Here is a 13,759-nt window from a genome sequence, read left to right on the forward strand (position 1 = left end):
GTGGCATGCAGGAACTAGAAACAAGTGCATAAGTTCATTGAAATTTGGAGCATGTTACAGGCAGTGACTGATTAATTTCACCACTGATTTTGAGATGACCTTGCTAATCTGCATGAGCAGATCTCTTGTAATCTGACATTCCAGTACATTGGTGCAATAGAGCTTTTTAACATTTAAAGTTTTCGAAGATTTGTAGTTCGGGCTGTGGATGAGGTTGTAGACATGCTCGCCGAGCTAATGGGTTTGGTTGCAAACATTTCGTCACCCTGCTAGGTAACATCATCAGTGTGCCACTGATGAAGTGTCGGTGTTTGTCCCGCTTGTTATTTATATGCCTCAGTTTGCTGGTGTGTTTGGTACTACTTCTGGTTTTGTTTCTCAGTATGGACACCAGGTCTAATTCAATGTGTTTGATGGAGTTCCATTTGGAATCCCAGGCTCCCAGGAATTCCCTGGCCTGTCTGTTTGGCTTATGTAACTACGGATGTGTTGTCCCAGTCAAATTCATATCCTTCGTTGTCAGTGTGTAGTGAGACAAGTGAGAATTGGTTGTCTCTTGGTTGCTGGTTGGTGTTCATGTATCCTTCATTGTGAGTTTTCTTCTGGTTTGGCCTATGTGGTGTTTTTCAGTCCTTGGATGGTATTTTTCTTACCCTAGTTTTGCTGGTTTTGGGTATGGGATTCTTTACGTTTGTCAGTTTGTGGGCTACTCTGATACCTAGGGATCTGAGTAATCTCGTCATCTCTGAAATGTCCTTGATGTATGGTAGGATGATTAGTGATTCTGGCCGTGTTGTCTTCCTGTTATGGTCTGTCTGGGTGGTAATGGCGGATTGTGTTTTTCGGGTATCCATTCCTTTTGAAGACTCTGTATAGGTGCTTCAGTTCTGCTTTACACCGTTCCAGATTGCAGCAACGTGTTGTGGCTCGTTTAATAGTGTCCTGATGCAGCTCCATTTGCAGACGTTGGGGTGGTTGCTAGTGTACTCAAAGGGCGTAATCTCAGAATTCACTACACTCGGGCATTCACACGTGTACATCAATCTTGATTTTGACTCAATTACTTTCTTCTTCCTCTAACCCCTCCTAGCACTTGATGCTTGGTTTGTTGACTTGCTCGCCGAGCTTAGAATCCTTAATAATTAAGAGTCCTTTAATATCAGTACATTCAGACAATGAAGGCCATCAATTACCCTGTCCCAGTTAAACCATAGTAGCCCAAGCCAAACATAGACACGCACAGGAATTTCTAGAGGCATGGTTATCCACCCATCCTTCAGTCAACAAACATAGAATTGGACCCCATATACAAACTCCTGCAGATCAAAATTGGAAATGACAGTACTCACCATAATGGACTGGACGGTATAAATTTCAAGCGGAGTAAAATAACATCGCTTCATCGGAGGCTCCACTGATGATGTCACCGAGCATGGTGACGAAATGTCTGAACAAAAACAAGCCAGCTCAGCGAGCAAGTCAACAACCTCACCCACAACTCGAGCTACAGATCTTTGCCAAAACTTTAAACAACTTGGTTTGTTTTTGTTATGGTTTGCTAACCTATGATGGAAAGTTTAAGCGATAGATGTATTTGTACGTAGATGTCTTTTTTTTTTTTTTTGCTCCTTTTACCCAACCTAGACTTGCACCTACTTATCATTCCTACCAAAATGTATTACTTCATTTTGTGTTTAATCTTGCCAAAGTAGCAAATGAAGTTGATGTCCACTTGTAATTTGTTGCAGTTCTCCTCAATATTGGCTATTTCCCCCTCCCCACTTTGCACATTTTTGAAAATTATTCTCTTGATTCCAAAATCAAATTGTTAATGTAAACCGTGAACAGCAGTGGTTGTAACGTTCCTCTTTGTGGAAGACCACTTTTTACTTTCTGCCACTCTACCAAACTGAGGCAGTTATTCCAGCCTGATTTAGCAGCTTTGTTCTTTCCCAATTTGGCAAGCTTGGTCAGAGCTATTATTTGTAGTAGGCACTTGATCTTTAAAACTTTGCCTTCTAGATCTCAGAAGTACATATGCGCCTCTGTTTCTCCCCAGTAGTAATCAACATGAAGTACCTATTTGACAATGGGGAGGGATGGCACCTGGTACTCAAAGGACAAGAGCGGCAGATAAAAGGGAACACTACCTGCACATTCTTCTCCAAGCTGCTCACCATCCACACGTGGAAATATATCACCATTCCTTCAGTGTCACTGGGTCAGAATCCTGGAACGACCTCAACAATGACTTTGTGGGTCTACCTAAACCAAACGGATGGAAGGAGTTGAAGATGGCTCACCACCACCTTCTTGAGCAAATAGGGATTGGCAATAAATGCTGGCCACAACTTGAGTTTTAAAAAGTCAACTTTGTTTGATTTGTCACTTTTTTTAATTTCTTGGTTTTCTTTTGTTTAAAAATCTAATCAATAGTAGTGCTGAAGTATTTTCCAGTGGACTCTGCCTCAGTAGATCTCTCCAGTTGTTGATGTATACACGGGGATGATCAGTGCGTGTGCGCAGCATTTGTCAGAAGTATAGGAAGTTTAAAATGTTCTGTCTCTACCCCTCACCTGCATGGCTTTTACTAATCTAATGGTTCAACTCTCTGCTTTGAATTTGCAGACAGCTCCATATTCTTGGAGAAGCCCATCCCATAAATTACATGATCAGGACTGAGATCCTTTCAGCCACTCTCCCAACTCTACAGGAAATACAGGCTTCTTACAGCAGGTTTAAGCAGTTGTTCCTTACAGGTAAACTCACTTATTGTAAATTAGGGACCACCTTTTGGAGGATAGTAATGGGTTGTTTCTTGGTGGTTAAAGGTGCATGCTGTCTAGTCTTAACCCACAATACGTTGTTAGTAATTTTTAATTATGATATGATTCAAACATTCTAGACAGTTAAAACTACAATAGACACCTGGCAAATGTAGACCATTCTCTATTATAGCCCTTTCATGTTATGGAGTAGTAGTTTTGCATAGAGATGTGTCGATTATTTGCTATTTAACTGGACTGAGTCATAAGTAATAAAGGCTTGGTATTAATTTATATGAAAGCTGTAAATTGATTTCAAACTAGCTATATATTTGAATTAATTTCCAAAAGTCCTAAATGTTTCAACATCATGCACAAAACCTATTGAATATTATTAGAAAACATAGGCATGAATGACCTTGTGGTCTGAAGTCAATAATGGGGGCCAGCCTGATAAATTTGTTTATTAATCAGGATATATTCAGCATTATTCTCATTATAATTGTTCTTGACCAGAAAATGCTGCTGAATTCTGGGAGACTGACATTAAATGGCTGTCTGCTTTGGAAAATTCAAACTGGCTGGAAGTTATCAGGTTTGTGCATCTTTTGTGAAATATTCTTGTTAAATCATGATCAGTGTGTGGTCAACCTTGTGAACCCATTGGCATATTGGGTGGAATTGTTCCCAGCAGAAATACTTTAACTCTGTGTAGTAATAAAGTTATTCCATTAATCTGGTCCTAACTAAAGCCAGTATTCCTTTTTGTTCTGAGTCAGGGTCACTCTACCTGAAACGTTAACTCTGATTTCTCTCCACAGATGCTGTCGGATCTGCTGTGCTCTTCCAGCAATTTGTTTTTATTTCTGATTTACAGAATCTGCAGTTCTTTTGGGTTTTATCCCTATTTATCATTGTATACACTTTTTTAAACATTAATCATAATGAAATTGTATTGCTTCATACTTTCAATATAACATGCTTATTGTTCTATTGTTAAAACTTTGCTTTTTCCCTTTGATCTACTACAGCAGCATTAAACAGCTTAAAGATAATTTTCTGGAAAAAACTGTTCTTCGCTGTGGCTGTCAATTTGCAAAACATTTGATTGTCCAATTGCTGTTCAACTTAATTTTATATTTAATTTCTTTTGCTCTCATCCAAAAAGTTTGTAGAATATCCTATGAGTTAGAGTTCAAATAATTCCAAATGATATGAAATTATTATTTAAATGCAATTCATAAATTTGGAACAGAAAGCTAATATCAGTAATGATCGTGAAGTTAGCAATAATTGTAAACCCTGTCTGGTTCAGTAATATCTTTCTTTAAAAAAGGACATCTGCTGCCCTTGTCCAGTCTAGCCTCCATGTGACTCTAGATCCACAGCATGAATGTGGTTGATTCTTTACTGCTCTCAGAAATTACCTAGCAAGCCACTTCTTAAAGAGTAATTAGAGTTCGACAACAAACACTGGCCTTGCCAGCAATATGCACACTTTATGAAAGAATGAAGAAAATGTATGGTTTCTGTACACTTGTATTTTTCAACACTATGTACTTGCATGTTGAATCATGGAATGCTCGACCTCAAAAGTGAAGAATGTCCCACCATTCAGTCTCTTGTGTACTCTTGTCTTGCCAGCATTTTACACCAATGAATGGCAGGACACCAGGAAGCTCAGGAGCAGAGGAAATGTGGGGTGCTTGTCTGCAAATCCCTTCGATGTGTCAGGGCAGATATAGGAGTTAAGAAGGCATATGGGACACTTGCCTTTTTTGGTTGTGTCACAGCATGTAATAGAAAGATTATATGTCAGAGCTGTATACGACTTTGTTTAGGCCACCATTCTGGTCTCCACACTGTGGGATCGATTTAGTTACATCAAAGGGGGTGCAGAAGTGACTCACTAGGATGTTGCCTGGGATGGAGCACTTTAACTATGAAGAGCTGTTGGATAAACTTGGGTTGTTTTATTTTTGAGCAGAGAAGATTGAAGGGAGAGCTGATAAAGGTGTATAAGATTAAGGGGCGTGGTCAGAGTGAATGCAAAGTAGCTGTTTCCTGTTGCCATTTCATCCCAGACTTTCTTTTGCTATAGCTGGCTATAGACCAAAGTTCCTACTTTGCAAATGTGAGCTCTATGGATTTGCAGCAACGCTGGCAACTTGTGTAGGAAGTTTGGGCCATGAGCCAATATTGGCCCCAACTACTTGTCTCTATTTGAGTCTTTTCACAAGCAGTGCCCATACACTTAGCTACCCATGGTCTCTTGCTGGTAAAAGAATTGAAGAATAACTGGAAGAGGGCATTGAAGGGTCAATAACAAGAGGGCATGATTTTAAGGTGAAAAGTAGTTTAGAAGTTTCGAGGTGATTTGAAAGGTTTTTTCATCCAAGAGTGTGATGGGGATCTGGAATGTATTACCTGTGAGCATAGAGCATAGAACAGCACTGTACAGGCCCTTCGGCCCACGATGTTGTGCTGACCTGGTATCCTATTAAGATCAATCTACTCTGCATACCCTACATTTCACTATCCTCCATGTGCTTATCCAAGAGTCACTTAAAAGTCTCTAAAGTATCTGACTCCACTATCACTGCTGGCAGTGCATTCCACACGCCCACCACTCTGTAAAGAACCTGCCTCTGACATCTCCGCTATACCTTCCCCCAATCACCTTTAAAATTATGCCCCCTCATAATAGTCATTTCCATCCTGGGAAAAGTCTGTAGTTATCCACTCTATCTATGCGCCTCATCCTCTTGTACACCTCTATCAAGTCACCGCTCATCCTCCTTCGCTCCAATGAAAAAAGCCGTAGCTTCCTCAACCTTTCCTCATAAGACCTGCCCTCCAGTCCAGGCAGCATCCTGGTAAGTCTCCTCTGCACCCTCTAAAGCTTCCACATCTTTCCTACGATGAGGTGACCAGAACTGAACACAATATTCCAAGTGTGGTCTAACCAGAATTTTATAGAGCTGCAGCATAACATCATGGCTCTTAAACTCAATTCCCTGCCAATGAAAGCCAACACACCATATCGCCTTTACAACCCTATCAACTTGTGTAGCAACTTTGAGGGATCTATGGACGTGGACCCCAAGATCCCTCTGTTCCTCCACACTGCTGAGAATCTTGCCATTAACCCTGTATTCAAATTCGACCTTCCCAAATCAATCACTTCACACTTTTCTGGGTTGAATTCCATCTGCCACTTTGCCCAGCTGTGCATCCTGTCAATGTCCCGTTGCAACCTACAACAGCCCTCCATGCTGTCCACAACTCCTCCAATCTTCATGTCATCGGCAAACTTACTATCCCACCCTTCCACTTCCTCATCCAAGTCATTTCTAAAGATCACAAAGAGCAGAGGTCCCAGAATCCTGTGCCTCCTTACTTTCTGAATGAGCCTACCACATGGAACCCTATCAACTGCCTTGCTAAACTCCATATACACCACATCCACTACTCAACCTTCATCGATGTGTTTTGTCTCATCCTCAAAGAATTCACTAAGGCTTATGAGGAATGACCTGCCCCCCTCAAAGCCATGCTGACTATCTCGAATCAAACTGGGCTTTTCCAAATAATCATAAATACTATCTCTCAGAATCCTCTCCAATAATTTGCCCACCACAGAAGTAAGACTGACTGGTCTGTAATTTCCAGGATTATCCCTATTCCCTTTCTTGATCAAGGGAATGACATTTGCCAATCTTCTGGTACAACTCCAGTGGACAGTGAGGACGCAAAGGTCATTGCCAAAGGGGCAGCAATCTCTTCCCTCGCTTCCTGTAGTAACCTTGGGTATATACCATCTGGCCCAGGGGACTTGTCTATCCTCATGTTTTTCAAAATTTCTAGTACATCCTCCTTCCTAACATCAACCTATTCAAGCATATCTGCCTGTTTCATGTTGTCCTCACAAATGCCAAGATCCCTCTCTCTGGTGAATACTGAAGCAAAGTATTCATTAAGGACCTCCCCTACCTCCTCTGACTCCAGGCACAAATTCCCTCCAGTACCCCTGATTGGCCCTACCCTCGCTGTGGCCATTCTCTTGTTACTTACATAAGTATAGAAAGCCTTGGGGTTTTCTTTGATCCTGCCCACCAAGGTTTTCTCATACTCCCTTCTAGCTCTCCTAAGTCCATTCTTCAGTTCTTTCCTGGCTACCCTGTAGATCGCTAGAGCCCTGTCCGATCCTTGCTTCCTCAATCTTAAGTATGCTTCCTCGTTCCTCTTGACCAGGTGTGCCGCATGTCTTGTCATCCAAGGTTCCGTCACCTTACCATCCTTTCCTTATCTCAGTGGGACAAACCTATCCAGTACTTGTAGCAACTGCTCCCTAAACAACCACCTCATTTCTGTTGTGCATTTCTCTGAGAACATCTGATCCCAATTGGTGCTCCGTAGTTCTTGCCTAATAGCATTGTACAAAATGATCAGCGGTCTAGATAGTGGACAGCCAGAGACTTTTTCCTAGGGTGGAGGTAGCTTATCACGAGGGGGCATAGTTTTAAAGTTAGTGGAGGTAGATATAGGGGAGACGCCAGAGGTGGGCTCTTTACTCAGTGGTCAGGACGTGGAATGCATTGCCGGAGAGGGTAGTGGAGTCTGCCTCATTTAGGGACATCTAAGCGGCTGTTAGATAGGTATATGTATGATCGTATAAGGTAGGGGTGGAGGTGAGGTAGACCTTCGGATTAGGGTATAAGTTCAGCACAACATCACGGGCCAAAGGGTGCCGCTTAGATGTCCCTAACTGTTCGATGTTCTTAATTCCCCCTTACCCAATTAAGTACTTTCCCATACCGTCTGCTCCAATCTCTCTCCATGACTATAGTAAAGGTCCAGGAGTTGTGATCACGATCACCGAAATGCTGTCCCACCGAGAGATCTGACACCTGACCTGGTTCATTTCCAAGCACCAAATCCAATATGGCCTCCCCTCTAGTCGGCCTATCTATATATTGAGTCAAGAATCCTTCCTGGGCACACCTGACAAAATCTGTTTCATCCAAACTATTTGCACTAAGGAAGGTCCAGTCTATATTAGGGAAGTTGAAGTCGCCCGTGACAACACTATTACTTCTGCACCTTTGCAAAATCTGTCTCCCAATCTGTTCCTCAGCGTCTCTGTTGCTATTGGGCAACTCCCAATAAAGTGACTGCTCCTTTCCTGTTTCTGACTTCCACCCATACTGACTCAGTGGAGAAACCCCACTTCGTGACCTCCCTTTCTGCAGCTGTGATATCATCCCTCATTAGCAATGCCACTCCCCCACCTCTTACCTCCCTCTCTATTTCTTTTGAAACAACTATACCCTGGAACATCCAACAACCGTTCCTGCCCGTGTTGATGGGTAGTTGAGGTGGGTAACCTCACAGCCTCGGATGAGCACGTGAAGTGTCATAACATTTGGGCGATGAGATGAGTGTATATTTAGTGTAACTTTGGTACAGACTTGATAGGCCACAAGACCACCTCTGTACCGTATGATTCTATGAAGTAAAGTCATAAATACGAGCTGGATAATTATCTGACTGCTGCAGAACTATTTGGTGTCTCAATCAATACAGATCAGCAGTCTCTCTTTAAGATTCAATAGTACTGTCTTTTGACACATTGCTTCAACTTCCTATTGGTTTTTGTTTAACCTTTCCTGTTTTTCCCCAAATACATTTGCACTTCTGTTGCTTTGTGTTCATAATATGGTTGTCATTACAAAAGGCTGAGGCTGGATGATGTGATTCATTCTTTCACTGCAAACTTCACATAATAAAACTTACGCTCTTGTGGCACAGGAAATAGGACTGAACTACGAAAGAAAGGGCTTGCATTAATATCAGATAGTGAGAACTGCCATGCTGGAGTTAGAGATAACAGTGTGGAGCTGGAGGAATACAGCAGGCCAGGCAGCATCAGAAGAGCAGGAAAGTTGATTTTCAGATCGGTACCCTTCTTCAGAAATGAGGGAAGGGGAGGGGAGCTCTAAAATAGAGAGAGGAGGGGTTGGTCTGGGGAAGGTAGGTGAGTGCAGGTAGGGAGTGGTGGGGATTGGCAGTGGGATGGGAGGGGCGAATAGGTGGGAGAGAAGATGGACAGGTTGTGTCAGGTCAAGGAAGTGGGGATGAGGGGAGACTTTAAAACTGGTGAATTCCATGTTTAGGCCATTGGGCTTTAGGTTCCTGAGGCGGAATATCAGGTGCTGCTCCTCCAGTTTCTAGGTGGTGTCATTGTGACATTGGAGGAGGCCCAGGATGGACATGTCATCCAGGGAGTGGGAGGGTGAGTTAAAATGGTTGGCAACCGGAAGGTGTTGTCGTTTGTCAAGTACAGAGCACAGATGCTGTACAAAAGGTCTCCAAGTCTACGTTTGGTCTCATTGATGTAGAGGAGGCCACATGGGGAGCAGTGGATTCAGCAGACCAAGTTGACTGATGTGCAGGTGAACCTCTGTCTAATGTGGAAGGTTTGTTTTGTGCCTCCAATGGAGGTGAGGGGGGGGACGTTTAGGTGAGGTTCCAGGGAAAGGTGGTGGGATTAGTGGAGAATATGGAGCGGATGCGGGAGTCGCAGAGAGAGCGGTCGCTGCAAAAGGCAGATGAGGTGGGGAGGAAAGTATCTCTTTGGTTGTGGGGTTGGGTTGTAGGTTGCAGAAGTGGCGGAGAATGATATGTTGGACGCGGAGGTTGGTGGAGTGATATGTAGGGACAAGAGGAATTCTGTCTTTATTCTTGTTGGGCAGGGGTGTATGAGGGCAGAAGTGTGGGAAACACGAGATGCAGTTGAGGGCGTTTTCAATCACTGGAGGGGGGGAACGTAACGGTCATTGAAATAGGAGGATATTTGGGATGTGCGGGAGTGGAACGCCCCACCTTCGGAGCAGACGCAGCGGAGCTGGAGGAATTTCGGGCAGGCGATCGCATGTTTGTAGGAGGGTGGGTGAGTTCTCAGCAATGGGGAGGGGAAAGGAAGCTTAGAGCTCAGAAATAAATAGAGAAGGGGTGGAGCTGGGGATGGTAGGTGGGATGGTGATAGGTGTTTTCAGAAATGGGGAGGGGGAAGGGAGTTTTCAGAAAAACACTTTGCTGTTTTATAAAAAACATTATTCTTTCAAGAAATGTGGGTGTCATTTGGACAGCCCTAAATTAAAACACATTTGCAACATGTTGCACATGGTTTGCAGCAAAGAATCCAATTCTGCTGACCTATGTCCTATACCAGAAGAATTTCTGGCAAAACTCCCACATGAAATTGTTCAGGCCAATTCTTGGGAGAGCTCAAATAGTGGGGTGGGGGGTCCTTTGCATATGTAAATTAGGGGCCTAATACCTGCTTTGAGACCTCATTCTTTTCAGAAATTTGCTATTGCAAACATCGAGCCAGCTCCGCTCCAGGATTGTTTAGAGACTACCAACCAAAAGTACAACTGTTTTTCTAATGCAAACGATTAACATTGAGCTTTGGGAGCAACATGTGGTGCCTGTCTTAACAATTGTTGCCATTTTGTCCCAGACTTTCTTTTGCTGCAGCTGGCTAGGCACATAGACCGAAGTTCCTACTCTGCAAATATGTGAGCTGTATGGATTTGCAGCAATGCTGGCAGCTTGTGTAGCAAGTATGGGCCATGAGCCAATGTTGGCCCAACGACCTGTCTCTATTTGAGCCTTTTCACAAGCAGTGCCCATACATTTAGCTACCCATGGTCTTTTGCTGGTAAAAGAATTGAAGAATAACTGGAAGAGGGCATTGACATGTTTAAGATTATTTGTGGTTATTTTAAAAAAAAAAAAAAAAAATTGACAAGTTGATCCAAAATATTTAGATGTGTAGTGTGTTCCTTCACAGGCAATGTTTGAAGAAAGCCTTGGATATTGTTGAATGCCTGGAACATAAAAACACAACTGTGGTGCTTATGGGTAAGGAAGAGTTTGTTTATTTTTGCATAACATTTGAGTTCTTGCAACATTGCCATATTTTAAGATCAGAATATAATGTGAAAGATATGATCTTGTGATGTTAATTTTGTTGACTTTATTTCACCCGAACTCTTTTTATTGAAAAAATAAAAACTTTTTTTAAGGGGAGGAGTGGTGTTAGATTTCTCCCCTCACTCCCCAGCCAGAATTGTTTTTCTTTTGCATTGGAAAACCCATTAAGTGTGTTTTTGTCTCTTTTTTTTTCCTTTCTCAGAAGAAAATTGCTGTGATCTGTGCTGTCTTGTAGCTAGTCTAGTCCAGGTGATCATCGACCCACATTTTAGAACAATATCTGGTTTCCAAAGTTTAATTCAGAAGGAATGGGTGATGGGCTGCCATTGCTTTCTGGATCGATGTAATCTTCTGCGAAACAACGATAAAGAGGTAAGGTTGGAATAATTGAGGAACATAAATAATTTCTCACCAACGCTAAATTTAATTTGGACAGTTGTGCACAGTGATTTGGTAGCATATTAAGTGAATTTGTCATTTTTTAATGCAAATTGTTTGAGTATATTGTGTCATATTTTGTGACTGAGGCAAGATGTGAATAAAAGGCTTAATTGTGAGTGTTACCATATCTCTGCTTATCAGATTGGGTCATGTTTATCAAATTTCTGTGTGCCAAAGTGCTAAAACTAATCTGTCGGAGTGACTACTTTTTGATTTCTCTACGTAACATGAGGTGACTTGTTGAATAGAAAACCGTTCTCAAACCAACATTGAGGTACTCCTAACATCTTCCATTTGATTTTGAAGTAGTGCACCAATCTTGTATTTGGTGGAAGAGTTGGTTGATTCTCTAGAAGAGGCCTGTGATCTTGGCTGGGACATAATGGGGGAAGTAGGAAAAGTATCATTTAAGTCACTACCACTGATTAAGTAGGCAGGTTGCTCATGTTTAGATTTGTAGTGGCTTTGCTGTAGAAAGCAATACTACTGGAATTAACCTGAATCAAAACCTTCAGCTGAGGCAACAATGAGAATTTTTAATTTCATAACGGAAAACTGATTCCACAGAAATCTCTTTTTGCTTTAAGTGCTTTGTTTTAAGACTCTGTCGAACCTTGTATTTTATAAGCTTGTATATTTTGTTTCTTTAAATTACTGGAAGCAGTCACTAGGTTTGTCAGTATCTAAAGATAGAAACAGTTGTTTTAGGCTGATGACTCTTAACTGAAAGAAGTTTTGAGCAAGTTTTCAGGCATGTACAAATTCACAAAAAGATATGTAAAATGAACAAAAGAACATTCTGATTTGGGTGAGTGTGGGAATGATTAAATTCCGAACTGACTTGATAAGTCAGGTACAGAAACATAACAAATGAGCTCAAGGAGGTGTAAATGGTAACAGAACAACTGCAAGAGAGGAGTAATGGAAAATCTGCAGAGGCGGAAAAGAGTCCATGGCCCAGCAGTGTAGCTGACGTAAAGCAGTTGAACCTCAGGGCTGTGGGTCACTTTGACCATGTACCAATAGGTAACATCCCACCCCAAAAAACCAGCTCGCATCAGAATGCCTGGGAGTGCAAGTAGTGTAGCTATCCTTCAGTTATCAGCACTTGATTTCTAAAAGTGTGTTTAGTAGTGATTAAGTCCTAGTCAGAATGCCATGGCATGCTTATGAGTAAGAGGAGTTGTACTTTGAGTTTACATTTAAGGTCAGAGAGGTAGAAGTTTAATGGAGACTCAAGTGGCAGAGAACCAAGAGCAGAGATACAGTTGTGGACTGAGCAGAATTGTTAAGCAAAAATCATTAGTCTGCATTCTGTCAATACAGTGCTCAAAGGTGCCTAGTAAGCATATATGCTAAGTTGGATGAAGTTTTGTTGTTGCATCCAGGAGAAGTATTTGATGCTCCAGTGGTGAGAAGAGAGGATGAAAGGACAAGTACTACATCTTTGTTTACATGGAATTTGGGATTATAGGGAATTGAAGAGCAGATTGATGTGTAATGGAGGTAACCTTTGTTATTCATGCATGGAATGTGAGCATTGCTGTGCCAGTATTTACTGCCCTTTCCTACTTGCTCTGAAGGTGGTGGTGGTGGTGAGCTGCTGCCTTAAATAATACCTACAGTGCCATTTGGGAGGGTGTTTCAGGACTTTGACGAGTAAAACTGGAGGGGTGGCGATCTATTTTCAGGTCAGGAAGTGAACTTGCAGGTCAGTGTTTGTGTCTGCTGCCTTTGTCCTTCTAGATGGTAGTGGTAATGGGTTTGGGAGGTGCTATCAAAGGAGACTTGGTGCATTACTGTAGTGCATCTTGTAGATGGAAATGAGCAGTGATAGTGGAGGGAGTGAATGTTGTGGATATGTTGCCAATCAAGCAGGCTGCTCTGTCCTGATGGTGTCAGGCTTCGAGTGCCATTGGAGCTGCAGTAATCCTGGCAAGTGAGAGTATTCCATTACACTACTGATCTGTTCCTTGTAGATGGTGGACAGGGTTTTCAGAGTCAGAGGGCGAGTTATTCACTGCAGGATTTCTGGCCTCTGATTTGCTCTTGTAACCACAGTATATTTATATGGTTGCCCCAGTTAAGTTTCGGGTCAATAGCAGCCCTCCAGGATATTGTTAGTGGGGGATTCAGTGATGACAATACCACTGATTGTCAAAGTTCAGTGGTTAGTTTCCCTCTGACTGGAGATGGTTTACTTGGTACTTGTGTGGCATGAATGTTCCACTTGTCAGCCCAAGTCTGGATATTGTCCAGATCTTGTTGCATTTGAACATGGTATCTGTGGAGTTAAAATTGAATCAGAGATAGTAGGAACTGCAGATGCTGGAGAATCCGAGACAACAAGGTGCAGGGCTGGATGAACACAGCAGGCCAAGCAGCATCATAGGAGCAGAGAGGCTGACGTTTCGGGCCTAGACCCTTCATCAGAAAAGGGGGCGGGGAAGGGGGTTTTGAAATAAATAGGGAGAGAGTGGGAGGCGGATAGAAGAGGGATAGAGGAGAGGATAGGTGGAGAGGAAACAAACAGGTCGAAGAGGCGGGGATGG

The 13,759-nt window shown here is 42.4% G+C and overlaps 1 protein-coding gene across 1 annotated transcript in view; it reads left to right on the top strand.

Annotated features, from left to right (window-relative positions):
* Positions 1-13,759, top strand: part of mtmr12 (myotubularin related protein 12) — a 189,259-nt gene that overhangs the window by 173,280 nt on the left and 2,220 nt on the right. The window contains exons 10-13 of the mRNA XM_048614037.1: positions 2,629-2,759; positions 3,282-3,360; positions 10,624-10,694; positions 10,969-11,138. Of these exons, the coding sequence (XP_048469994.1) occupies positions 2,629-2,759; positions 3,282-3,360; positions 10,624-10,694; positions 10,969-11,138 (451 nt within the window). The remainder of the gene's footprint in view (positions 1-2,628; positions 2,760-3,281; positions 3,361-10,623; positions 10,695-10,968; positions 11,139-13,759) is intronic.

The sequence above is a fragment of the Rhincodon typus genome, chromosome 1 (assembly GCF_021869965.1).
Source record: "Rhincodon typus isolate 14 chromosome 1, sRhiTyp1.1, whole genome shotgun sequence".
NCBI classification, from domain to species: Eukaryota; Metazoa; Chordata; class Chondrichthyes; order Orectolobiformes; family Rhincodontidae; genus Rhincodon; species Rhincodon typus.